Raw genomic sequence first — 27,888 nt, 5'->3', positions numbered from 1 at the left:
TGTAATCCTTACCTCTCCCATTTCCGTCCTTCCTGGCTCTTATCTCTCCTCCAGCTCATGCACGTGGTTGCACCATGACAGAGCACCTTTTAAGCTAAGGATGCTCTTTGGTTTTGTGGCATGGAGTTGGCATGCCAGCGCTGGCAACCTTATGGTGTTATGTTGATACAGACTAGATTCATTAACACTGGAAAAGACCTCAGAGATCATCTAGTCCAACCACCAGCCCAGCTCCACCATGCCCACTAACCCTGTCACTCAGTGCCAGATCTACTCCATTCTTGAACATCTCCAAGAACAGCAACTCCACCAGCTCCCTGGGCAGCCTGTATCAGTGCCTGACCACTATTTCTGGGAAGAGGTTTTACCTGAACCTGAACCTGCCCTGGGGCAACTTAACTGCCTTAAGTTTCAGCTTTTGTCTGCATCTCAGACCAGCTGTATGATGGTGTAGGTGTAGAGTGTAAGCCTCAGAGTCGTCATGCACTGCTTCCCTTCATCCATCTACTCTCTGATTTGTATTAAAATACTGGGCTTGTTGGGTCAAGAACTCTGACTTTGGTTTTGTGTAGAGCTCACTCAGGTCCCAGCAAGGTACTGCCGTGCTGTAGTTTGGAAATCCTGTGATGTATGCTATAGAAAATAAGCCTGTACTTTTTAACCCAGCTATAAGTACTCTGGAATGGTACTCAAGAATCTTGCTGTGTACATCCCTTCTCTTTCAAAAAAGAGTAATTACTGCTTTAAAGTGAAGGGAGAATTTGGCAAGTAGCTTCCCTAGTAACCTCCCTTAGAACAGCAATTTTATTTGCCTAATACACCATGTAATGGTGTGCCCTCTCCCATGACGTTGTCCCTCAGCGGATACTAATTTTCTTTGTTGTGGTGGGGGCACACAGGTATCGACATACTATGGCAGATTTCATTTAATTGTGCGTGTAGAGTAGCAGTCCAGAAAAGACCAGAAATAATGGCGGGGGTTCTCTGTGAATAAATGGGCCACCTTCTGTGTGCAGGCTGTGAGGTGACACTGAAAGCTGGATCACATCACAAAGGTGAGGTGTCCAGAAGTAAAGCCCACAATAGCTTAAGGAAGACAAGATATGATGGAAGGAAGCCTTAAGTTGCACTGGGGAGGTTCAGTTTGGATTTTAGGGAAAACGTCTTCTCAGAAAAGGTGGTGAGACATTGGCACAGGATGCCCAGGGAAGTGGTGGAGTCACTGTCCCTGGAGGTCTTCAGGAACCATGGAAATGTGGAGCTGAGGGTTATGGTTATGTTAACAATGGTTAGTGAGCATGGTGGGAATGGGTTGGGGTTGGATCATGGGGGTGATCTTAGAGGTTGTTTATAGCCTCAATGATTTTATCATTCTCCATTGCAAGTCTTGAGAACAAAGGTGTGCTACAACTGGTGGAGGTCTTTTTAGACTGCCAGCAGCCTCTTGGGGTGAGGCCTAATGGCTGCCTCCGGAAGGACTGTCCCAGAAATATCAGATATGTGCCCTGAGGAACAAGGTGTATGAGGCTACAGCTTTCACAACTTGGTAAGGTGAATGGCTTTGCTAAGAGCGCTTCTGCATGGGAAGCTGGGGAGATGAGCCCAGCTCCCAGCTGACGCTTTTTGCAGCTCATCCAGTGTGACGTTTGTGCTGTTGAGGTCACTCCTTTAAAGGGTGGAGCAGAGCTTTATTATTTTATAGAGTTTGTCTCAGTTCTGTTGTCAGGCTTGGCTACCCCGGCACTCCCCTAAGTGGGCAGTGTTTGTTTCAAGCATGAGATGTCAGGCCCTAGTTTGTATATGACTTGGCACAACCAGGCAGATCTTCACCTCCCCCCGCTCCTTGGATCCACACAACCTAACTTCTACAAACCCTTTCCATAGGCCTGTTAAAAGCTCTTGGCACATGCTCCTTAAGCATAAACCAGCAGCAAATTTCCAAGCTCTCTGACTAGACCTCAAATCTAACCTTTTTGCAGGACTTTTCCATGCAACAGCCCTAAATGAGAAGGCTGGTAAGCTGTCCAGTTACATTCATAGCTCATTTTTGGCATGGGTTTCATGTTATTAAATCCAGATGTTACTCTCTGGTTTAGCTCCTAAATCTGTCTGCCTGAGAAAACAGCCACTTTCCCAGTGACTTAGTCTCAGTGGTTAGACCAAGACCTGGGCACTAAGCCATATTTATGTATGCTGAGTTTCCACTGATGAATAATTTAAAATAGTTTTCAGTGGCAGTGAGATGATAACTCGGAACACACATCCCACTTGTTCTTTCCAGTGATTTGTAACTGCAGTTTGCAGAAGCAGAAAGTTTAATACAAGTTGCTTAGAGATTAAAGAAAAGTTTCAAGAGCTGAAAAACTTGTCATGCGATCGCTTTTCAGATTTCCCTTCCCTGTTTCCTCAGTGCTTCCAGAATTACCAGTGCACGATAAGACATATGTACTTGGATCTACATTCAGAATAGTCTGAGCTGTGGTTTCAGGCACGGTTGGGGTAATGTAGACTTTCGCTACTTTTTGTTTACGGCAGTCATCCAGGAGTCTTCATTTCTACCCAAACAGTTACAGAAATGAGTAGGAGTTGTCTGGTCTAATACAGTGGGTTCTGATTTTTATTATTATTATTATTAATATTTTTTTTTCAAATATAAAATCTCAAAAATAAAATCACTGAGATGGTGCTGCCACGTGCCTCTGGTCAGTGATCAGTGGTGGTCCTCCTTTGGATCGATTGGAGGAGGGAAAGTTTGGCTTGCTGATGTTGGATGAGGCACCCTCTGCCATTTGTGGTTGTTCTTGATTTAGCAAAAGTACTGGATGATATCCAGCAAGGAAAATGAAAATCTTTCCATTAGAAAAAGCCTTGTATTTTGGCCTTAAAGGACACTGCTTCTGGAGGGCTGATGCCTGCTAAGAGCTTGGATCTTCTGAAAGCGAGGAGTGCCGGTATCGAGATGGATGTGCTGCGGCACGCTGTGTGCAATCGCTTGTGTCCTGGGAGAGGAATAAATACCTGCGGGGCTCCAGCCCAGATTAGCAGCTCTAGATGTCTTTGTGCGTCTGTCCATCAAGGGATTATGCTTTCTCTGTCATCTAATTTGGTGACAGCTGTTAACTCTCAAGAAAATTCCTGAAAGGGCACCTAACGCAATAGGTAGAGCCATGCCAGCGTGGACCTGCTGAGCTCTGCTTCTTTTTTCCTCTTGAGCACTGGACGAGTTTCAGTCTCTCTGCACATTTTTTTCCTGTTGTGAAAGAAGAGAAATACGTGTCTGAGGAAAGCAGTGAGGGATTAAGCACTTTCAGGGTCTTGAATGAAGCCTCTGTATTGTTTTGTACCACCCAGCCAGGGCAGGTGGGAGCTTTCCTGAGGGAAAAGGAAAAATATATTTACCTGTAACATAGTAAAGAGGGCTTAAATTAGTAATGAGAGGGCTTGATGAAAACAGCCCACATGCAGAGACGAAAACTGGTGATCTGTAAAAGGGCTTAAAAAATTAGGGAAACGGTGTTATTTATAGGGTTTCTGGAGGGAAAGGAGGAAGGATAGCAGTTCAGCGCCCTGAATAGCTTAGACACTTGCTAATGCAAGACTGAATAAACAGGAAGAGCTAGATGTCTTAATACATCATTAATAGGTATAATAGACACGTGTTGGAACTCATGAGGCTGTAATATTAATAGAAAAGAATAAAGCTCATTCTGGAAGGATAACAGAGGTGGCAGGGGGTGAGATGTTTTCCTTGTATGTTCATGTTCTCTGAGATCCAGTGCAGAGAAGGATAAACAAATTGCAGATCTCTGAGTAATGATATGCAGGGGTAAAGAACACAGGCATAGTGCACCAAAAAGAACAGACTTCAGAGGGAGGTAGTGTAGATGGGAATGGTGACAAAATGGCAGTGTGTTGCTTGGAAAGAAAGTTGCAACAGCAAAGTGTTCTAAATGGAATTCAAGAATGAAACCTTGGTGAATATGAAGAATTATGAACTCAGGGGAAGGAAATTTGGAAAGGGAATTAAGCAGAGCTGTGATTTCCTTAAATAATTGATATTAAGGTCAGGAGTATAAGCTATGATGATTCAGAGAGGCTCAGAAGGCTGAATGAAGAAAGTGGTGGAATCCCCTTTACCTCAGACGGAGGAAAGATGCTTCTAGAAGGTGTACAGAGAGTTGTTTTATCCAGCACAAACTGCAATGCAAAGCTCAAAGTGAAAAAGATCTAGTGAGGATGTAAAAGGTAATAAAAGTTGTTCTGCAAAAGCTGGGTTCTCTGGGGTTCGGTAACCCTACTAGTAGGAGGAAGATCAAAGACATTTTATGTCTGCTGCCTGGTGGAAAAAGTTGAGGAAATCATGCTAAGGAATCTGATATGTTTTTTCCTCAGTTAAGCACCTCACACATTAGTTGCTGCCAACGGAGCAGAAAGGGAGATGTTTGGGGCTGGAATAAGGAAGGAATGGGGCAGGTTAGTAAGACAGAGGATAGCCTGAAGGATGCTGCCTTGGGCACACTCTGAAGCACAGGCAGATATGGTTCAGAACTGTGCAAAAAGGCCCTACCTTGAAACAGGAGAAGAAGAAAAGCTGAGCAATTATAGATATGTATGCTTCACTTCTTGGGTGAAGGTTGAAACAGTCAAACAAACCACTTCAAAGTGACTGGAAGTGTGTGGTGGAAGAGATGATTAACAGCCAGCAGTCCAGAAATACTACATCCAGCACAAATTAATTCTGTGTTAGTGGTAGCCAGAAGGCTAACAAAGAAGCCTTAGATAGCTGTAATGTGTCTTGGCTGTCATCTGTAGCATTTATACAAGTAAGCTGGAGATACATGCTTGAGATAAAATCAGTGTAGGCCAATTGCCAACATTTTTGAGAAAATAATACATTAAGAATAGTTATCAATGACTTATAATCAAACTGAAGAGTCATCATGGATGTATCCTGGATCTGGTGTTCCATATTTTATTTTCCTGCTTGGCTAGCAGTCTGAAGAGCACGGTTAGTAAATCTGCTCCTGGCAGGAGTTAGAACACACTGAAAGATAGGAGAAGAATTGACTAACTAGAAGACTAGTCTGAGGAAGTTTGGATGCATTTCAGTAAGGGTGAATCAAGGGTCTGTGTTGCCGGATGAGGCATCAGCTGTGCCAGAAGGGATCAGCCCCAATGGGTCATATTCTGCCACACTGTCTACCAAGTGCTGGTGGTGCAAAAGGATATTTTGAATAGCTTCAAGGTGGTTTTCAATTTAAAGTACTAATTTTTAGAAAGGCAGGTAGGGTTCCCTTCTGATCTGCTCTGCTGTGGTAAGGCTGTGGCTGCAAACTAAGGCTCATTTTGGGTTCTGTGGTTCCAGAATGAGGTTAACTAGGTGGAAAGCAGCAAGAATGGTGCCACTCTGGGCAGATCAAACTGTAAGAACTGAATAAAGATAAGAATTGTGTTTTCTTTCCGAGGATAAACTGCAGTAAGGCTGAGCAGCCTTCAGTGCATCATGAACTCATCCGGGCTCTGTGTCCTTGGCCAGTAGCACAAGGAAATGACGGGGAGCAGAAGGACACCTTTGATCATCCCAGGAGAAGATACAATTTATTTAAACTGAAATAATAAGTCTTACATTAGATAATGGGAAAAACCTTCCCAGTGCGAAGGACAATGCAGTCCTGGAATAGGCAGTTGGAAAAACAGCTGTCCTGAAGCTTTCTACAACTTTTATTGAGAGTGACAGGCACGACCATCTCTTCAGATAAAGAGTAGATTTGGTGACCTCTTGAAATCCCTTCCAGTGGTTTTTGATTTCAGGATAGGTGCAGTGGTGATGTCCAATTGTGGGGTGATACACATTTTAGTAGAAGAATGGCACTAACAGTAGGCCCACAGAAACAGCTTCACAAATATCAAGGGCAAGAGATGGAGCAGAGCAGGGGTAGTGAACACCACCAGCTAAATGTCAATTCCTGCCAGGAGAAGGTGAGCAACCTGTGCACACAGATTGCTCTGTCAATACTGGAAGTCTCTCCAATTCCTTAACATGGGACATTTAGAACACAGCACAGATTCCAGGTGACGTCACATGCTAGCAGCTCTACCTGCTCTTCCTGATGCTTCATTCATGCTTGTATTGATTCTGCCTACCTTCAAGCACGTCTGATGTGATTCTTCTTCTTTGCAGAGGAAGAGAGACACCTTCAAGCAAACAACCGAAATTTTAACCTACAGTTTGAATATGCTGTAAGTACCCAGAAAATGTTTGTTGCAGTTGTAGCTACAGATGCTATTTGCACATGTTTTATGCCCACATACCACAAGGACTCATCTTCAGTTTACTGTTACCAGGGCACGGCATGGGTGAGCTGTATCTATAACTCTGCAGAAAATAAATCTAGGGAATTAATTCAGTGGGCTTTCCAGAAAGACTTGGGCAAGGCTTGTTTCTGTGTTCTGTGGTGAAACAGGAGGACAGATGTGCCAGAGAACACGTCAGAGAGATGGTTCACTACTGAGTCACCCATGCAGCTCAGCCCTGCAAAGGGTGGTCAAAGGAGACCTAATGCTAGAAAAGCACATAAGTGACCTTATATATTTCCAGAATTTTTTTTGAGAGCCACAGGTTTGTAGGATCAGCCCTCCAAGGTCTTTCACTAAGGGAACCATTGGGGGAAATTTCTGTTGGAAACGTGGCTCCATTTAAAGTAAAACATGAAAGGAAATGTGTCAGTTCCTCAGCTCTGGCAGTGAAATCCTCTCTGGCAGGAAGGTTTTGAATCTGGCCTTCGTGGCTTCCTGCCAGCTTTTATTTCCATCTTCTTCACAGCTTTGCTGGCCTCGCATTGTGCCATGAAGTCTGTGACTCCGAGAAGCACCGTGAGACGTGCTGCCCATCACTCAGCTCTGCCAGGCAGCCCCTGGGCCGCCCGATTCCCAAAGACGGGGACTGTTTGTATTCCCTGTGTGCAGAGAAGGACTAGATCAGCTTGTGGAGCCATATTGCTTGGCTGCAGGGTCATCTCCTGGCTGGGCAATCCTAAAGATGTATTTATTCAAAGTTATGTAGAGCTGCCAACTGATATTGCAGTGATTTTTGTGAATTTCTGTCTTTTGCATATCTGAATTGCAGCAATGAAATTCATCCTTCATTTTACCGAGGAGCTCATCTGAATCATGCTTTGTTTAGGCACGTTGTCAGTGTTTTCTTGGTCCTTTCATAACTGGAAAACCTCAACATTTCAATATATTGTGATTTGTTATAAGATAAAAACTTAGACTTGCCATTAGCTTTGACTAAAGATCTTAATGTAGCTGATCTGTTGGCAAGATGAACTGGTAATCAGCGGTCATCTTTCATCCATGAGCTACACAGGTTAGAGCCTTGCTAAGTACAGCTCTGCTGCATGAGTACTGAACGTGAAATAGTGTGTAGATAATATATATAAAAGACTTTGCAGCACAAATGCTATATTGAGCCTGGTGGTTTGAGATGCATAGAGCCTACAATTTGAGTTCTGTGGTGAGCATTGCCGCTCTGAGTGTGTTTAAGATCTTTCACTGGTTGATTGCAACGTGGACTATGAGCGGCAGTGGGACAGGGAGGTAGGAGGGAGGTGTACAATGATGTCAGAACAGAGAGAACAAACAACTCTCCTGGCACTGAGTCTATTTTTTGAAAAGCCGCTCACAAAGATAACTACATGTCACTGCCTCCCAGCTTATTTCTTATGTAGCCAAGTATCTGCGAATAACCAAAATCAAGGAGAGGGCTGTGAGAGCTCTGGAGGGTTTCCATAGAAGTCTATTGATTGGGTGTGAAAGTGCAGGCGACCAGAGGGCCAGCTGTTCAATCTTGGTGATGAGTTTCAGTAATCGTACCCCTCAATTTAGTCACCTATGGCTAATGATTTCTAGAGCGCAGTGTAGACTGAGACTTAGCATTCTAGAAAACTGTCCAGAAAAAGACAAATCTTGAGTAGGTGAGTGGGTAGTGAGGTACTAAAATACTTCAAGCAGCAATGCAAGCACTCATTGCTGTGTAGGGCTGAACACCATGTCCTTGGCTGCTTATTTCCAGCAAATCCTGATGAAAGGTCCATTTATAAAGCTACATTTCCATGTTTTATGAAAGTGACTAATCTTGCTCGTAAGTTGGTCCCATCCTGTAAATTGCTGGGTACTTCTGGAAATGCTAAAAAGGGAAGAAGTCTTCCAATGCACTGGCATATGCATGATACTTTACCAGTGTTTCACTCCATTTGAAAGGTTAAGTCTGGGTCCCTTCCTCATATTCGTGTATCTGTGAGTGCTGTGGGGATGCACTAGGATGTGGTCCAGCAGAACCAAGACGGTCCAGACTCTGGACCTCAGTGCATATGAAACTACATTCTATGAATGGAGACCCTGGGCAGAAACAAGAAGGAAACGCAGCAATGTAATGAGACCTAGAAAGCATTCTGTACAATGAAAGCCACAGGGATAAAGTTTGTTTTCTTGGTAACTTAAAGCCATATTATCCGTAAAACCTATAGAACAGGTTCCTATAAGAAAGCTAGGTGAGGCAGTAAATGTTTCTCCAGGGTGAGGCAGCTGCTGAGAAAGGCCAGTGAGAAGAAAGGGAAATGCAAACAGAGGCATAGTGTTTTGCTTTATTACTGCAACCAGGCTGTGTGTCACAGCTGGTGTGCAGGTTTCAGCCTTTCACTAAGAAGAGAGTTCTTTTGTGTAGGCATGGATGAAAGGGACAGAGCTGATGGTGAGAACAGGGAAGTGGGCATGTAGAGTCGGGTGAGTGTTCTGGCCCTGAGCCATTTGTAGTTATCTTCCCTTTGCGGTACAAAGTCTACAGGATGTCTGTGAAGGAAGAAACGGGGAGGGAAAAAAAAAACCTGAAAAATCTTTTGTGTGTGTGGAGGGTGACATCAGCTCTGGCAATTGATGAATATGAAGCAATTCTTGAAAACTCTCAAACCAGCTTTGCAGGATATAATGCTTCACCACAGAAAATGATGCTTGCCAATTCGTGCAAGGGCATGTCCAGATCCGTCACACTTCGATTTGCAGGAGAATCCAGAGGACAGATTTTCTTCTGGGGCTCAGCAGAAAAGAGCCCCAGAAGAGGGGCTAAGAGACAAAAAGCAGCATGTCTCAAAGACATCACTCCATCTGCGGAGCCCCTTACCTGAGCACCAACAAGGCACAGGGGATGGGCAGGAAGCTGAATTGAAGGGGTAGAGAAGGGGATAAGCATTGCACTGGTAGAAATCACCTTACCATGGAGGCAGAGGGATAGTTTCAGAGGAGGAGCTGAAGGTCTGTCCCCACAGGCCAAGGGCTGTGAAATGTGTCCTATAGTCAGCTGGAAATGGGGATGGTCTCACTGATCCATCTGAGTGGAGTCTTGGCTGAGATGGGCAAGGGAAATATCTGATCTGATGGTGCTTCCTAGGTGCCTGCTGATGATTATTCATAGTATCACAGAAACATTAAGGTTGGAAAAGTCCTCTAAGATCAGCCAGTCCAACCGCCAACCCATCCCCACCATGTCCCTCCTCCATGGTTCCATACCTCCATACTCTTGGACACCTCCAGGTGCAGTGACACCACCACCTCCCTGGGCAGCCTGTACCAATGCATCATTGCTCTTTTGGAGAAGTTTTTCCCAGTGTCCAACCTGATTTGCTGTGATAAAGGGCAACATCTTCTAGTGATAGCTCTGGGTAGGTCAGGGTTTATTTGGGTCAGTGTGAAGCTGAAACTAGTGCTCTCAGAGTGGTGCAGCCCCAGACACCCTTGGCTTTATGCTGCACAGCAGGAATACGATAGCTTAGGAAAATAAACCAACCTTCAGTACGAAGTGTTGCGCAGTTAACTGGAAGGGCTGAGTGTGAAGGTACATACTACCCACCAGCTCACAAAATTAGTTAGGAATGAGTCAGAAACGAAGCAGGAAGGGGTGACATGCAAAGACATTTATTGCAGCACAGAAACTGATCCAATATAGGTCTTTAAATACAAAAAATCAACTCCTAGTCCTGTATTTATTCACACCTCTTACAGGCAGATCCTTCCTGACTTCTGCAAGAGGTTTGTCTGTGTTGAAGGCTGAAATGAAGTGAAAAGCAAGATGCCAGAAGTGTTCCATCAAGGTTTAAGGGGTTTTGTTGTGATTCTGTGATGCAATTGGGCTGCCGTATCCCCAGCACCGCTGCGATGGGGACCTACCACTGTGGGACATCCCTGAACCTTTCTGTCCATGGACACTGAGGAGAGGAAAATCTCTTCTGTGGGTATTCAGTGTTTGCTTAGATTCCCATTCCCTTTTATTTCTTCGCTTTCACATTGGAATTCAGCACAGCTGCACTAGGACGTCATGAAGGGCTGTGAAAACAACTTTGAAATTGGCTTTCAGACAATAGGAGAGGAAATGCAGGACCCATGAGTCAATGACAGATTTCATCTTGGATCAGGATCTAGGGTCAAACCAGCATCCTTTCCGCAGGGCCAGCAGCGAAGGGCTGCTTGGGCTCTTTTTGTTTTCCCTGGTCTCCTAATGAATTCTCCAGTGAAACAAGGAGGAGGAATATAACCTCCTATGGCCAGTACACATTGCCCAGGGCTGGAGGAGCAGCCAGGTTCTTATCCCTTTGGAATTTGGGAGAGCAAGGAACTGGGGCTTTAGGATCAGATTCTGATCCATCTCCTGTACTTTCATGCTAACATCTGAGGATGCCCAGAGAGTTATCCTCAGGGATGTTGTCACTGTGTGACCTGGTATGCTATCCTTTGATCACATCCCAAACCTTCCAATGTTTGCCCCTGTTTGTCATGCCTGAGGCTGAAGGGAGTGCACTCTGGTGATGTGCAAAGTGGTCTGAGCAGTTCATGAAGGAGGAACAACAGCAGCATCCTGCACTGCTCTTTTTGCCATTAATAAGGTGCAGCCTCGATCCATCTACAAATCCACTGATCTGCACTGCCAGGGAGCAGCTCCACCCAGGGTGCAGCCCCGTGGGAAGGGACCAGCTGGGAACTGGAGGTCCTCAGATGCAGTTTAATGTGTTTTCACTGACAAAAGTGCAATCCTGCTGCATGGAGACAGTCTCAGTCAAGGTGAGGTGAAGATCCAGGTCCAAGATCCATTCAGAGAACCCAGCCAGAAGCAGCAGATGAACTGGAGAGGGATAGCAAGACCATACCGTGGATCTGAGGCTCATTGACAAGCTGTGTCACCTCTGCACACCTCTGCACTGCTGTGTTAAGGGCAGTCACCACAGCGATGGTACTCTGAGCAACAGCTCTGTCATGCATGGGATGTCTGCAAGCAGAAGGAAAGGAAACAGAGCTCGCTTGAGTGTATGTTCCTAGAGATTTTCCTGGAATACTGAATGTGTGACTCGATCCTGGAAGTCAGTTTATTATTAGTTGCATGAGGCAGAGGGGGGCAAGGAGCTGTATAGGTAATAAATTCTTGAAGTTGTTACAATTAAAGAAACAAAAATAGAATGTGGGTTGAATATAAGTCTTTCTGTTTCTGGTATTTTGGCCAGCCTTTCATTTCTGTAGGTAGTCCTTTTACTTCTCTGAGGTCCTTATGAGCACCTGGTGATGCCCATTGATTTACTAAAGCCCTTTCTGAGTCTCCTGTTGAGCTGGGGCTGCTGCCCACTGGGAAAGAGGCAGTGAACTTGGTAGGCTAAAACAGAGCTCATGTGGCTTCTCTATGAAAGCAGAGCCTCAGTGGCACCACATGCCCTGTTTCACAAGTTTATCAAATATGTCCTTGAGCACGTTAACAGTGCAAGGGTCACTTTTTTGCATATGGTATGTGTATGCTTCCAAAATGCGCTCCTGCAGGTGAACAGAATGCCAGTGAATGTCACCACTGCCATCTCCTCACAAGGCTTTATCAGATCATGTGGGAAGGCCGCTCCTGCTTCTCAGCTGCTTCCCTGCACTGTACCTTGTGCTACACCTCACTGCAAGACAGCCAAGTTTTCTGCAAGATTTGTTTTGGGCAAGTTTATACAGTTGCTAGAAAATAATATATGACTGAGCTAGGGGTATAAATTCAGGTGGACAGTACCATAGCCTGCCTTTGCTGGCAGTCCGTCTTTAGCCCCTCTAATACGACCACAAAAGCAGCAGCATCTCCTATTTCCACTGGCTTTCGTGGTGTGGAGGTAAAATGTTTGTTCTGCGAACAAAGGCAGGAGCCATCTGCTGAGCGTCTGCCCATGGCCTGACGTCAGAGGCAGGCTTCTGAAAACACCCCCGAAGCAACAGCTCATCTGCCAGATCTGGACGTGTGTAACCACGGTGCTATGAGCACTATTCTTAGGGACAGCATTTCGGTGGAGTCACACCTTCAGGAGGTGTGATCAAGCCCCTGAAAAAGAGCAGGTGAGACTCATCTCTCTCCCACAGGCTCTTGTGTCAAGCTTTGCATCTGGAGAGCCTGGGGCTGGCTAACTGTGCTGAGTCCTCCCGGATGTAGGCACATGGAGGGGCAGAACCAAGGATTTAGTTCTTGGCCCACAGAATGGCTTTTTGTCAATATTTGATCTTTGTAATTCTGTAGAAGGAGGAGCTCCTGAAAGATCTCTTCGTAGTTACTGCTCAGAAGCTTTTCCCCTACATCACTTGTCCCACACAAGGTAGTAGGGCATGGGTCAGGTGAGGATAATGCTCTTGAGGCATTGCTGATAAAATGCTGACTGTGCATGGACTGCTTAACACACTGCGTGAGTCTATAGCGCCCATCCCAGAGTCAGGGTGTGAAACAGCTCTGGTTGCATGGTATCAGGCATCATGGACTAGAACAAGGTCTAGAGCAGTGCCCACTCTTGGGTTTAATTCTAGATTTCAGAACCTTGAGAAGCTCCACTCTGACACTGCCTGTCTTCCTTCTGAGCCATAGTGTGCCAGTGTTCCCAAACCAGCACATAACAAACAATATTGCTGTCTTCAGCTACTGGAGATGCTCAGATCCCAGCGGTTGCTCACGTGGAAATTGTTAGTTCTGGGCATTTTAATATGCCTAATGGCAATAGGAAACGCAGTGAATGTCTGGTTCATTCAGTGGTTTTCCTGACGTAACTAGTGGACAGAAATAGAAGGCAGGAATTGAAATAAACCGCTCCCATTCTTTTCCTATTCACCTCTGAGATTTTTGCAGGCAAAGTCCTTTAAACTTTGTGTGAGTGTTTACAGAGCAGTTTTTCCCATGTTGTATGTGACCCTGTGAGATCTGGTGACGCATGAGGGTCAAGTCCCCTGTACAGACTTCTTCCCGTGGATGCTGCCTTCTCTTTTTTAAGTGTCAGTGATATTTTTCTTTAGTTTCTTGGATGTCTTTAGATCCAGATTTTGTTTAGAAATATGCCAGACACTTTCCGGTGGACACAAACTTGTCTAGCAAGTCATTTAATTCTCTGAATCTGTTGTATGCATAGGATGCTGCTGTTCCATTTCATCTTGTTTCAGCAGTGCCCATTCCATGGAGCCTGTTTGCAGCACATCTCCTCTGCAGAGGAATTCTGATATTATCCAAATTTAAGGAAGTGTCAAGATATTTATGTGACAGGCAGAATTAACCACACCTGTAGATGACAACTTGATGCCAAGAGACAGACAATATTATTTCATATGAGGATGGCTGGTTCTCATCTCTTGAGCCCACCTCTTGAGCTCTTCTATGAAGGACATTTCCATCTCCAGTCTTTTTGAGGCTTGTTCATTGCCTTGTACAAAAGGATAAAACATAAAGTTAATGCTGAAGAGTGTTGCTGTACTTCTTGTACTTTCTGGAACATAGCCAGAAATCCAGCAGCTGCCCCCCTCACACACCTCACAGTGACGTGCATAATTGATTTACTGGTGGAAACATGCTGCTGTGAGTTGATTTAGAGGTAGATGTCCTGGATTAATGCATGGATTGGAAATGGTCTCTGGTTCATATTTAGTAGCTCCTATGCACCCACTAGTTTAGCAATCTCTGAAGGTGATATATATAATATACTTGCTCTTCTACTGAATCAGCAAACCTACCACTGGATGAAGGTGCACCTTGCAGTATCTGTTTTCCTGTGCACTTTAGGTTTCCTTGTAGGGAGTTAATAGGCTTTTTTTGTGTGTGGGGAGTTTCTGTGAGAGAAACTTTAGATGTGCTGGCAACAGATGGCATACATGCGTACAGTGCTAACCCTGCATGAATGCTTAATAAACCTCATGTAAAAGTGAAATCCAGTACAGCTCAGTACCAAAGGGAGTAAAGTGACTGCCATTTCCCCAAAGTGCTAGGAAAAATACACATCAAGATTCTCTTCAAGCTGGGGAAGAACCTAATGTGTCATTCTTGTCTGCTTAGCTGTGCATAGCTCTTTTTGGCCTTGGTGTCCAGACCCTTGGCTGTGCACAGTGTGTCCCTTCACACTTTGCTGTGTCCTTGGGACCTTGTGTTTTGAACAACCATCCGTACCTTGGGCCATGGATACTCCAACAGTGTTAGGTTTGAAAACAGCAAACTTCTGGGTTGATACTGGAAACTCAACCCATGTTGCTCATGATTGCCATACGTGTAACTGGGCTCTCACTTTGCTGCCACAGCCCTGCATGTGGTGAGATCTTCAGTACTATCCAATCTGGCAGGAAAATAGCATAGGAGCTGCTGCTACCTTGCTGCTGAGAGGCATTATGAGATGCTGCTCTGGCTCGGGGGTGCTGAGTATCTCCAAATAGTGCTACGAAGCATAGGCAGAGCTAAAAACCTCTGTAGATTTGGGACAGCCCTAGGTGGTGGGCTCAGTACAGTGGGTTGAGCCATGGTGGGAGCAATTAAATTGGAGTGCTCTGATCTGCAGGGAAGAAGGTACCCACTTCTGTAATACCAAGCATGGGTCTTTCTCTGGGGTGAAGGAGGCAGATAGGAGACCAGCCGTTGTTTCTGGCTGGAGGAGCTGTGTGCAATTAGAAGAGGAAACTGGAAATAGGGAACAAAGCGGCAGATGGTTGAGTGGAATGGTGACATCTTCATTAGTGGCTGTTTGCACAACACTTCGTTCAAGTGGTCTCTGTGGAATAGAAACAAGCCACTGCTCCAAGTTGCTGAGAGGTTGCTGAATTAGCTAGAAATGGTAATATTGGGCTCTTCTGGAAAGGAAGACCAGCTCCTGAAGCTGGTAGGCTGGTTACAGGTGTGCGCTTTCTAATTCTGTTCTGAAGACAATCAACAAAATGTCAGGCTTGTGTTCCATATATATGTATGTACGTATTAATTCAATTTGCATGTCTCATAAGTGGAAAGAATAACACAAGGACGGCGTGTCTCGTGGGGTGTATGCAGGTACCTGCATCCACCTGCAGTCGCACTACCATAAACTGAGCATCGTGTTTTCACCAATTCCATGAGGAATTCTCTGTTTATCCAGACTCAGCACGGCTGTGTGGGGAAAAGGAAATGTTTTTTGAGCTGCTGTTGGAAACAATGCTATTGCTAAATATAAGCAAGCAAAAACACAGTTGAAATGGGTTGTGCTGTAATTTTGTTTCCTGTTTTACCAATCCTATTTATTTGCCTTTTTTTTTTTCCTACAGAATAATTCAATTAAAACATCGAAGTACAACTTCTTCACTTTCCTGCCTCTCAACCTGTTTGAACAGTTTCAGCGAATAGCCAATGCCTACTTTCTTTTCTTGCTGATTTTGCAGGTATGAACTCACTGTGCTGCTTTGAACAGATTGCTGTGTCAGTTACCAAAACCTGGCTGCACATTGATAGTTGTAAGCTATTTCCCTGTTGTGAGCTGTCATCTCAGTAGAGCCTTGAAGTAGGTAAAAAGTAGGGCAGAAGAAGGAGCCAGCTGCTCTCTTAGCTTTGGACATGAGTGTTTGAATTGAATGAACAAAAAAATTAATTGCAGCTTTCAGTAAGTTGTGTACACTTTCTCACGCCCCTTTTTGTCTACATCTGAGTGCTCCTGCTTCTCCTTGGATTTGCATTACTTACTCATTCTGTAGTACAAAAGGTTTAAAGGCAAATTCCTTGTACTCCTTTGACCGCCTTAAAGCAGCACGAAGAACAAATTATTAAGTGATTGAGTTTCCTTGGGGAGGATGGAAGGAAAGTTAACATCGGGAAAGCTGACAGTTGCAGCTCATTTGCATAAAGCTGAATATTGCTCAGCAAGGAAAGGACAAAGCCTGATGTGGAGCATGTCAGGAAGCAGCAACACCACTGAACCTAGTAGCTCATAATGGCATCAAGCTGCACTTTGCCCATAGGCAATGAGAATGCTATTGCATCTGAAAGCTGAACACACCAGAGAAGTTGGTATCAGGACCTGCTGCCCGTTGGCACTTTGAGAAAGCATGGATAAAAGCTGCATATCGCTCATTGCTGAGTCATATTAGAATACACATGAAAAAAAAAGCCACCACAAAAACTGGTACAATTTTGGTTATCTCAGGGATGATATTTTAAATTTGTTCACTTCAGTGCACACGAGTTAAAAAAATTACTTTTTTTTCAAATTATATTTTTCAGTCTCAGCTCAAGAATGCATAGGCATAATTTAGCTCAATCTATAGCAAATTGTATGTAATCTTTGCTTATTTACAGGGAATGAATTCTTTCAGCCCATACATATTTTCCTAGAAACTAGCTTGCAGTGAAAGAAGTGCTTTTTCAGCTAATCTGACAGCACTGTTCCTGTGTTGTTGTACTGCACTCTAGCTGTTTGCCTATCAAATTCATGATACTTCAAGCTATTTACCCCCAAGTTATTCAGCTGTGTCTTTTGCCGAACTAACTGATCTGGAGTGTTGTGTATATAAAAGCATAGAGCTTTTTCTGCTACCTTTGTCAAATTAGGCTAAGAAAGGCAAGACTTTCAGTCTTTTACATTCTTTTTCTCCATTTAATTTTTCTCCATTTAATTTTTTTACCTCTTCTACCTCCTAATCGCTTTCCTGTAGCACTGGAAGGAGTGGATATGATGGGTGGCTGTGGGTGCTTGCAGCCCCATGCTGTGGGCACAGCCCATGAGGACATGCATCTTCCCAGCTGTGTGAGAAGACAGTAGTCCCATGGCTCTGCACAGGGCTCTGTTTGCCTGTGAACAACATTCCTTCTGTCTGGATTTGGTGGTACCTGTGGGATCTGCGTTGTGCAGTGGAAGAACCAAACATGAAGAGAAGTTTGTTTGGTGGCATAAATGTCAATTTAACCTTGTTCATGGAGTTAGTACTGCCCAAATGCATTCTGATGGATGGAGTGATGCTCACATCACGTTCCTTCCATCATTATGGAATCATATAATCATTAAGGTTGGAAAAGACCTGCTTTATCATGTAGTCCAACCATTGACCCAACACCACCATGCCACCAAAACATGTCCCTCGGTCCTTCTAGAGGAAGGGGAGAACTCTGTTGGAGTAAGATGGTGAAGGCATGGCACAGTCACTTTCAACTCTTGGCTGCTCTCTGTAGGGAAGATGTCAGAAACAAAAATGTCTCCGTTAATCTTGGAAGAGCCTTGGGAACAGCTGTGTGCTGTTCAATGACATGAAGTTTGCTTCAGCAAAACATGAAGAGTTACTGAAACAAAACAGAAGCATCTGAAGGCTCCACACAGCAGCCTTTGCTCAGATAGCTCTGGGTCCTTCAACCAGACTTGCTCATGCCACTCCAGAAAAATCCAACAGGGATTTCACAATCCTAATTTTACCAGCAACGAGAAAGAGCGGCCCACTGCATTTCCTGACAGCACCATGCTCACATATTAAATTACAACTATAAGCTAAGCATAGATTCCCTGGCTCTCTCATATTTTTGAGTGACAGAGATGTATTGCTGTCTTTATTCTGTATCCAGATGTCGTAGAACAAATTATCTGCAGCTTATGCAGAAAACTGTGTTTTGTTTCTGTCTGCTGAAAAGTCAAAAAGTTTCTCAACCTAGATCCCTTCTTCCTCCAGTTGATTCCTCAGATTTCCTCACTGCCATGGTTCACAACAGTGGTGCCCCTGGTGCTGGTGCTGGCTGTATCAGGAGTCAAGGATGCCATCGATGATTTTGTAAGATTTGCATTACTGTCCTGTACTTTGGATTTTGCACTTCATTCTTCAGCACAATCACTAAAGTAAAAGTTTAGAAAAGTCTTCTAACCAAGTAGGCATACAAGCTGTGTGTACATTTCCACACATGCCCTGCTTTGACTGAAATCTGCTTCTATAATGGTTTAAGTTCTATTGACTTCTTGGAGAGATGATAAAACAGAGCTGACTTTAACATCCAGTCTTCTGTCGTTATTAAAATATGCTCTGTGGAGTCTCAATGATAGTTTGGATGTAGGTGATCCAGTGGTGGGGGGGGGCTGTACCAGGAGACATACCAGAACTTCTGGCCACAAGCCATAGCAGAGCAGAGGAGTGGGTGCCTTTGGATGCTTAGCTTATGAAGCTGTGATGGGCAGGTCTCATGGCAATTGAATCAGGACTGTGCTAAATAAGGCTCTACCCTCCTCTTTCTCTCCAGAGAGCACACCCTATGTTGCCTGCTGCTCTTTGCAGTCCAGCTATGCCTTATCTTACCAGCTAAATGTGAGCTCAGCTATGACTCACTTATGACTCTAATCTGCCTTACCCATTCAGCCAGTTGGGAGAAAACCTAAAATGTTAATGAACTGCCCACAGCTATTGTGTGCTTGGTTTTCTGGAGATGCTTTTTAACACACTGATCACATTTTCAGAATCGACACAAAAGTGACAATCATGTCAACAACCGTCCAGTCCAGGTCCTGATCAATGGCACGTAAGTCCTGTTTATTCTGCTGTAATTCTGACTGAACATGAACCAATGGGAAGAGCACTTAATTTTTCTCTCTTTGGGCTTCCAAAATCACCAAACTATTTCAGATGGAATTGTCTTGCACCCTGTTAAGTCACAGTGCGGTTCTGAATGATGTGGCTTGTTGGTGAACCATGACGTGGTTACACAATCAGTGCAGACATTATGGCTGTGCCTGCACAGGCAGAAAGTAAACTATTTCTGTTCCTGGATGGAAATATCTATGTGTGAATAACTGGTGCTTTGAGAGTATTATGCTATTTTACTCTTTACCATTGAAGTGACACGCAAGGCTATCTCTGTGTCCGTACTGACAGCATTTACTTCTGCATTAAGCAAAACTAGACTTTAGCAACAACTGATTAAATAAATAAGTGCAGACAGCTTCCTCTTTCGTGCTGCAATACTTTGAGTGTGTTTACTTCTGTGCCTAATGCCTCAGACTTTAAATGTACTCAAAACATTTCAATTTTGCCTTAGACATGGTACTGCCAGCACTGTTCTTTTCCTTCAGAAAAAAGCAGTGGAGGCTGTGGCTGTTGTGGCTGACAGACACACTGTTTGCTTGTGGCTCCATGGAGTCCACCCGCCTGTAGGACACAGCTGTATACAGCTGTGAAGCCTCTGTGATTTTTTTTCCTGTGCTGTAAATAGCAGTATATTGTGTAAACTCCACTGGATGATCAAACAGTTAAAAATACAACTGGAAACTGAAGAATAGGAATGTACTTTTTGTGCCTTTTGCTAAGTATGCCAGTTTCTTAGTTTACTCTCTGTTAGTTACTGAGTCTTGAAAATGAAGAAGGAGGAATGTGCTCTTGCATTAGAAAACAAACAAAAAACTGGATTGGGTTACACTGGTGCTTTTAGTCCAGCTGAGTGCCTGCACAGCTTTGTGCTGCAAAGGCCATTATAGACAGGGGCTAGCTGCGTGCATCTTGGTGCATCCTTAGCACCTGCATTGCTGCCCTTCCTGGAGGAGCTAGAATTGAGGCTCCAGCCCTTAGTGCTGCTTAGAAAAGCCAACCCATCCGGTGATTTTCCCAGGTGTTTTTGCCATCTGCTGCAGCAAAGAAGGGAGTTTTTCCCTCACACATCGGAGGAAGGGAGCAACCAGAGAGTGCACACGGTCTCAGCCTTTCATGTGTCACCCCAGCCACAGATACTGCTTTTTATGCCATCCTATAGCCCACCATGTACCAGACCACATAGTGGCAGACCTGCTCCTTTTTACCAGCAGCCCAGACTCTGATGGCACGTACATCCTGAAGCAGAGCAGGGCACCCTATGTTCCTGAGCGGTGTTTGCTTTACGTTCCTACTTACTAGGAGTTCTCTTACAGGTTGAAGGATGAAAAATGGATGAATATCCAAGTGGGGGATATAATAAAACTAGAAAACAACAACTTTGTGACGGTGAGTACAGTTTATCTCCATCCTGCTCACAATCAGTCTCCATAATTACTCTGACTGCCTTACCACTCACTAGCAGACAAATCAGCAGGGATGAGAATTGCAGTGTTCAGAAAGCACGAGCAGCGTAGCAGTGCGCTGCCCTCCAACTGCATAGCTCATGCCCAGCGTGTCTGTTTGTGTCCAGGCTGATCTGCTGTTGCTGTCGAGCAGTGAACCACACAGCCTGGTGTACATCGAGACGGCGGAACTGGATGGGTAAGACAGCCTGCTCCTCGGGGCCATCGCTGCTGCTAGCACAAGGACAAGCCTTGTGTGGTTCTCCTAGGTGCTGCAGGGGTCTGCTCCATGCGAGCACTGCTTACTGAGGGTACAGCTGGCCACTAGCTAGAGGGTTATGTTTTATTTGTATTAATTGGCAGAAACTGGAGCTAACTTCATAATTACATCCCACTTTGATTACCCTTTCTGCATTGCCCAGAGTTAGCATCAGTGGAGAACTCTGGCACTGGCTGAAGGAGCAAGACAGATCAGAGAGCTCGAGGGACAGTGATCTTTCCAGATCCTACACAGAACTCTATGGATTTTCCCTCTCTGCTTTCTCCTGAAAATGAGCACGTAGTTCTGGTACATGCAAGTGCCAGGGAGAACGTTTAGGATGCCCAGTACAAATAGTGTTTATCTGGTGCTGCATTTCAACTCACCCTCCTAGATGGCCTAAACTTCAGAGCTCTTCAGTCCAGAATACCATGGGATAAGATCCAAAACTCTCTTATTTGCTCAGATAGTTCAGGACTGCATGCAGTATGAACGGCAGAATTGACAGTAAACTGCTCAGGGGGTTGAGATGCTGTCCTATGCTTTGTGGTGACCATGACACAGACAACCTCACCGTCTTCACTACCATGCCCAGAATTCCCCTGGACTGCTCATCTTTGCAACTGAAACAATAAATCTCCTTCTTCTGCGCAGTTAAAAAAAGGCCTATACTGGCATGGTCCATCAGATGCCTAGGGAAGGAGGCAGTCCTTAAGGACAGAAGTGACCTTCTGGGAGAGATGGTCTCATTCCTTTATGCTTTATGTAATGTATTACAGTGAAACTAACCTCAAGGTGAAACAGGCACTGACAGTCACTGCTGAGCTTGGAGAAGATCTTCAGAAACTGACAGACTTCAATGGTGAGTTTATGTCGAAATTTCTCTTTTCAAAGAATTTTCTCAAACACTGGAGTCCAGTGTTCCAGTCTACTTCCTGCACAGCACTCCTTTGGATGTGGTGGCAGGCAAATAGAATGGGCACATTGCATCTGTATAGCAAATAACAGCAACTTAAAGAACCTCTGTCCTGCCAGCAGTTCTCTATAAATGCCACAGAGGAACCACATTTTAAGGTGATTATACTCCAGCTGCTGTTAACAGGCAAAGCATCCTTTCTTCACACTGCTTGCATCTCAAATATATAGCAGTAGGAAAAAGGAGCCAGACTTGTTGCAGACAGAATAGTCTGTGCTCATAGATCACCCGTCAGCAGAGAGAGGACAAGGGAATGATGCTTTGCAGAGCCCTACTGGCTTCCATCATTGGGCAGGACTGTAGGAAGTTCGGGGATGGAGAGGAGTGGAGCGAGGGCTGCTGTCCTCGGAACTTCACAGAATGGCCAGGGTCGGAAGGGACCTCAAGGATCATGAGCCCACATGCAGGGCTACCAACCTCCACGTTTAATGCTAAACCAGGCTGCCCAGGGCCCCATCCAACCTGGCCTTGAACACCTCCAAGGACGGGGCATCCACAACCTCTTTGGGCAGCCTGGGCAGTTCCACTAAAACTTCTCAGGGAGTGCAGGCTCTCAGGAAGTGGTCTTAGTTAAAGAGGACAAATAATCTACAGTAAAAATAAATCTCATTGAAATAACCAGGCTGTCCCAGGAAAAATGGTGGTGGTGTGGCAGAGTTAGCATGGTGTGGATGATCTTTGGTAGTATCATCCAAGTGTAGAGGCTTTCCTTCTGCTTTCGGCACTGAGGTTCTGTGAAGCGACATGTGTGGTCTCAGCTGAGCAACTGCTCAGAACATTGGGATTTCTCCAATGTGAAGGCCGCAGTTCTGAGTGCTTCAGGTCTTGAGAAATGTGCTTTTGTGGTCGCAGCGAGATGTTTTTTGTCAATAGTCAGGTTGTGCTCTCAGCTGTTTTCCTGGGGAGGATGCAGTATGTATCCGTTGTTTAGCAAATCCTCCGTCTTACACCATTTTTCAAGCATTTTCTGGGTAATGCTTATCTAAAGATGCTGCATTCTTGAAACAACATCATTAAAAAATGTTTCAAAGTCTTATGGAGAATTACAGCTGTTCTATCAAATATTTATTTGTCCTTTAAATCTCTGCTTGTAAATAAAGTGGCCTCTGTTCTGTACTAAAATGAACAGAATGTTTCCCAGGGTGATTTGTATTTGGGTGAATACTGGGAAGAGTGCCTGGACTCAGACCCAGTCTTGCATTTCTCTAGCTAACTTCTGCAGAAGTATTTAAATATTTATGCAATTCTTTATCTAATTATTTCTTAAGAAGGAAGAGAGGAAAAGGTTGAGCAGCTTATATAGGCACTCAGAGGAATGCTTAATGTGAGTTATGGTGTTTGTTGACACTGTGAAGGCTCAGATAAGGAAGATGCTTGAAACATGCTGAACTTTATTTCATTTGGAAACCAGGAGGCAAAAAGGAAGCAATGTTTTTCAGTACCTACCATTTACTGCGTGTAGACTTTGCAGCATTTAAAGTGAAAGGCATTCTGATGTCTGCCTGCTGTTAGCAGGACAGGAGGCACAGAGTCTTAGTGGGGTCATGGTGAGGGCACTGGGTTTCTCATTCCAGAGTTTCTCACTCTTTTGTGGTCGGGTTCATTCAAATGATTTTGTTCCGATGTCAAAATGTCAGACTCACCCACTCGCTGGGAGAGCAGATTTGGGCGTTGACTCACAAGATACTTAAGTCACAACCCAAAACTTGCGTGAGGAGAGGTGCACACCTCTTGGCAAGGATCGTGCCCTGGTCTTGGTTCACCGAAGTTGTGTTGTGTTTTGGGTTACACTGCAGAGCCTCTGTTTCCCTTGTGCGTTTTGTGGAGCGTGAGGGCTGCCACGAGACACGTGTGGTGACTATAGGAGTTAGAGGCTAGGGAGGGCAGGTCTGATTCTTCTTGGATCAACCGGAGCATGAAACGGCATCACCAGCAACGATGTCTCATAGAACTTCCTAATTGCTTCTTCCTTGGAATTTGGTGATTTCCCTGCCCTACAGCAGAATGGCTTTTCCACGATGAGAACATCTTTTCCTTAGTTTTAAATTTTAAGCAGCGGAGTCCACCACAACACTCACATCTCTGCATTTTCCCTGAAACCTCTTAATCTGGTGTCTTTGTATCTGAAAACAGCTGGAAAAACTGTATTCTCTGCTAGAAACAGGTTCTCCAAACAGAGTGTCAGCTGCATGGCCAAAGGGAGCAGCATCTCTTTCAAGTGTGAGCATGTCTTAAGGTATAAAACAGATAAAATTAAAAACCACTGAACAAAGACACCTCAATTAATTACTCTCTTGCAGCCTTCAGGCAATGATTTTCTTGCTTGGGCTCATGCAATTTTAAAGAAGATGGAGCAGGAATTGTGTAAGGTCAGCACTGCTGTCTAGAATTACCCAGTGACATCCTACCATGACGATCTTGCTGCGGAAGGATTAGAAGTATGTTGCTTGTTCAACATTTCTTCTCACCCACAAAAGAGAGTGGAAACTTAGTTTTGGATTGTAGTAACACAGAATTACCATCTCTAAAATCTAAGATAAATCCAAATTTGCTGTGGCCTTTAGATTATGATATGATACGGGGTGAGCGCAATGCCAGTATATATTGGATGAAGGTTAGGAATGATGGGATCAACTAAACTGTGAAATATTTCCTGCCTGGAAACAGCTGAGAATGCAGTATTGATCAAGGTACTTCTAGGCCATGAAGATTCTTAACTTTTTCTTGGTTTGTTTGTTTGTTTTTTTTGTTTTTGTTTTATTTTTATAACAGGTGAAGTCAAATGTGAGGCACCTAACAACAAGCTGGATAATTTCACAGGAACTCTTGCTCTTCGAGGAGAGAAGTATGCCTTGGATAATGAGAAGATGTTGCTGAGGGGCTGTACCATTAGGAACACGGAGTGGTGCTTTGGTCTTGTTATTTATGCTGGTAGGTAGGAAAACCAACAAGTGAATTGCAGAGTGCAGCAGCATTTGTATGGGAGCACATCATACCTAGTAAGGAGAAAGGAACCAAATACTTTCCTCTTTAGAGATAGATTCCTATCAGATAAAAGAATAAAGGCAAAACAATAAATGTGATCCCGTGGTTTAACTTTAGGCTAGGCATTTTGCATACTATTGGGGATTTTAAACTGAAATTTTTATAGTGGTCTGTAAGAGAAAAGTGATTTGCAAATATTACATTACAGCATCCCATTCCATCTTAATAAAATGTATTTGTGGGCAGAACTAGTGTTTTATTTCTGAAATGTGTGCAGCAAAGTGTGTGAGAGAAGTCTTGATCTCTCAGTAAGAAAGTATTTAAACATTTAATTTGTTTAGGAATTACATCTGAGATCTGCCTTTATTGGCCTACTTTAGGCCAATAGGAGCCTTAATTTCCCAAGCTTGTTCAAAATTTTTCATTCTTAAATGTATCTGATTAAAAATTCAACATCATTTTTATATGATTTCAAGCCATATTGAATATCATGACCATCAGATGTGTTACTGTAGGCTGTTCAACCTACGCTTTTTACAAGCATAGACCTTCTATTGTTTCTATAGCGCTGTAGACTTAGGAGACATGCGTAATATGTCAGTAATAACAGCACAGCATCAGGTATTCGGTGAAAAGTAATTAAACCCAAAGAGAGGATTGGCTGTTCAAGGAAAAGAATGGGATCAAAACACAGAACTAATGGATTAATTAATTAGCTTTACGCGACTCCTCCTTATAACCTAGGGCTTAACACATTCATCAACGTGTTTCATCTCCAGGGCCGGACACCAAACTGATGCAGAACAGTGGAAGAACAACTTTCAAAAGGACGAGCATCGACCGTCTCATGAATGTGCTTGTGCTGATGGTCAGTCTCATTACATTCGTCCAGATGTGTTTATCATTTTCACATGCCCCACACTTCTTCTGAAGTGCTCCCTCTTCTTTCTGATTTCTTGGCGTCTTTGGTGATATATGCATTGCATTTGGTAACTGAGTTGTTGATCTACATGATGCCAGCTCTTGCTTTATCACACTGGAGTGAACAATGAGACGTGGCTTGTTAATACCAAGAAAGTGGTGTTCTCAGGAGCTGCCAAATCTGAAAGCACTGATCTTACAATGCAGGTGCTCTACACACATAATAAGACAGTCCTAAGTTGAGATTTAAGCTTGTCAGTGTTTTCAACAAGCGGCAAACAGTACCAGGCAGTGATTCTTTTGCAGACTCTCTCAATACTTTACCACTTGCTTTCAAAGCATATCAGGGAAGGACCACCTTTATCACCACCAAGCTTCGGAGCCTTGCATTCTGATGTTGCTGCACTCAGCATTGCTGGAAGAAAAGCTGTTTTCCTTTGAATGCAAGACTGACTGCTGGCACTGTGAAGTAGTGTCCTGAATATCTACATGTGCATCTTTGCACATATTAAGCAATGCCACAGCACGGAGAGCTGATGAGAGGGATCATCTTCGAGCCTTTGGGGCCCTTGTTTAGTGAACATTAAAGACATTCCACTGACTTTAATAACACCCCACCAGTTGCTACCGAGTGAAATCCTCACTTATCATCCTCAGCTCGCTTTCCTTTCTGCTTTCTTCCCTTAGGCTTAAGGGGACAGCGAAAACCAAGCAAGATTTGGGCATCTGACATTGAGAATTTTGCTGGTTTCTGAAAAAACCACACATTTTCAAGGGTGCTCAGCTCTGCTGTTGCTGGAAAGGAACAGGGGATGTGGGGTAGAATTGTGGAAGAGTGGAGGAAGTCTGAATAGAGAACTCAGAATTTAGCATTCGATGAAGGTTTGCCAAATCTGCTTTCGCAAGCCAAGGGTCCCACCCAGAGATTTCAGCCTGTCTGGCCTCTCTTTGAGAATGAGAACAAGATGAGTTTACCTCCTGGCTCCATTAAAGAAAAAGAAAAAAGAAAAAAAGAAAGAGCAAGTTGCAGTGGATTGCATCAGCCTCTGCCTGCGTTTTCGGGCACTGGTGGAGCCAAGTGTGTATTTTTCTCCTTCATGCACTTTTAAGGCACCTAGCATTTTGGTGTCTGAGTGCAGCTCTGCCCTGTCCCACATGGCCAGCAATGTGGCCTCGGGTCCTTCCAGCTCTCCATGTGGCCAAAGGTTGCAAAGCATAGTCATAAAAAGAGGCAGTGTGTTGCACTCCCGAGTTTGGAAATACAGAGCAGCCGCAGCTTGTGGTAAATGCCTCATTTTAAGCTTAATGGAACTCCTTCTGCGTTAACACTGGCAAAGGCATTTTCTGTTTAATTGTCTGTAAAACTTCCAGGGACAAGTCAGTTTTTTTGGCAGGGCGTGACAAAGGAGTTATGGTTCAGTGCTGCCCTGGTCTGTCCCTACAGGGGTTAATTGGGAGTGAACCTTTCCAGATGGAAACCATCACTGTGCGTTCATGTTTGGGAACATTTCTCTCTGCAAGGCTCTTTGGCAGCACAGGGCAGAAATCAGCAAGAGAGGAACATTTACTGGGATCTCAGAGAGATGAGAATGTTCCTTGTCCAATAGGGGATGCTACTCTCAGTACCAGGAATCTGTTTTCCCCCCAAAACTTGCTTTTTTATAGGTTTGGGGAAGCACATTTTGGGAGAAATACAGCTGTCAGCTTCAACACAGAGCAAAACTCAAAGTGCCAGCAAAGAAACCCAGACTGTTCTAATGCACTGTCTGGCAGGAAATGTCTGTCAAAAGTCAGCTCCTCCCTCCACAAATCCCACTCAGTCCTGCAGAGCATTCATCAGGCGTTGTGTAGTCTGCTCATGGTGGGAAGCCTTCAGCTGCGATAGGTTTGCTCTCTTCCAGCTTTTCCAGAGTGGTGGTAATGACGCCAACACTGACCACAGTTGTTTGTTTGGCTTTTCTAATTATTTTATAGCAGACAAGGTCTGCAGTGAGAAGTCATACTTTTTACTTGACCGACAGAAATACGTATGAAAATGGATGGGCTTGTGTGTTTTCTCCATCTGTTGGTTCAATAGAGGGCATTACCCATTCCTGAGTCATCCCTCTCACAAACCCTTAGACCGCTGTATTGCAACAGCTCAAAATAAAGTCTGTTTTTAGTGGCTGTCACCGAGGCTTAAAAACACCACACCACATTCCTTACTAGCAGCAATATTGTCTCCATTTCACCAGTGGAGTAATATACTGGGCTTCCCACAGCTAAACAGAAAGCCTGCTCTGTTGTGGGAAACAAATGTGCCTCCTGAATCCAGCACAATACCTTTATTAATTAAAATCCCCCCTTAGTATCTTGTTGGTATCGAATCTGAAGTTGGTTGGGCATGAACTTTTAACCAAGTGACTCAGATCATTCCATAAAAATATCATTCC

The 27,888-nt window shown here is 44.3% G+C and overlaps 1 protein-coding gene across 3 annotated transcripts in view; it reads left to right on the top strand.

Moving 5' to 3' along the window:
* Positions 1-27,888, top strand: part of ATP8B2 (ATPase phospholipid transporting 8B2) — a 73,126-nt gene that overhangs the window by 18,820 nt on the left and 26,418 nt on the right. For all 3 annotated transcript variants that reach the window (XM_042838393.1, XM_042838392.1, XM_042838394.1), the window contains 9 exons: positions 6,182-6,240; positions 15,592-15,705; positions 17,974-18,072; positions 18,747-18,808; positions 20,187-20,259; positions 20,444-20,514; positions 21,354-21,436; positions 24,323-24,481; positions 25,315-25,403. In XM_042838393.1, the coding sequence (XP_042694327.1) occupies positions 6,182-6,240; positions 15,592-15,705; positions 17,974-18,072; positions 18,747-18,808; positions 20,187-20,259; positions 20,444-20,514; positions 21,354-21,436; positions 24,323-24,481; positions 25,315-25,403 (809 nt within the window). The remainder of the gene's footprint in view (positions 1-6,181; positions 6,241-15,591; positions 15,706-17,973; positions 18,073-18,746; positions 18,809-20,186; positions 20,260-20,443; positions 20,515-21,353; positions 21,437-24,322; positions 24,482-25,314; positions 25,404-27,888) is intronic.

This window comes from Centrocercus urophasianus, unplaced genomic scaffold, assembly GCF_019232065.1.
Source record: "Centrocercus urophasianus isolate 14NV4802_14NV808 unplaced genomic scaffold, USGS_Curo_1.0 seq_8, whole genome shotgun sequence".
Lineage (NCBI taxonomy): Eukaryota > Metazoa > Chordata > Aves > Galliformes > Phasianidae > Centrocercus > Centrocercus urophasianus.
The sequence above is the reverse complement of the archived record's forward strand: the minus strand, read 5'-3'. Positions and strand labels throughout refer to the sequence as shown.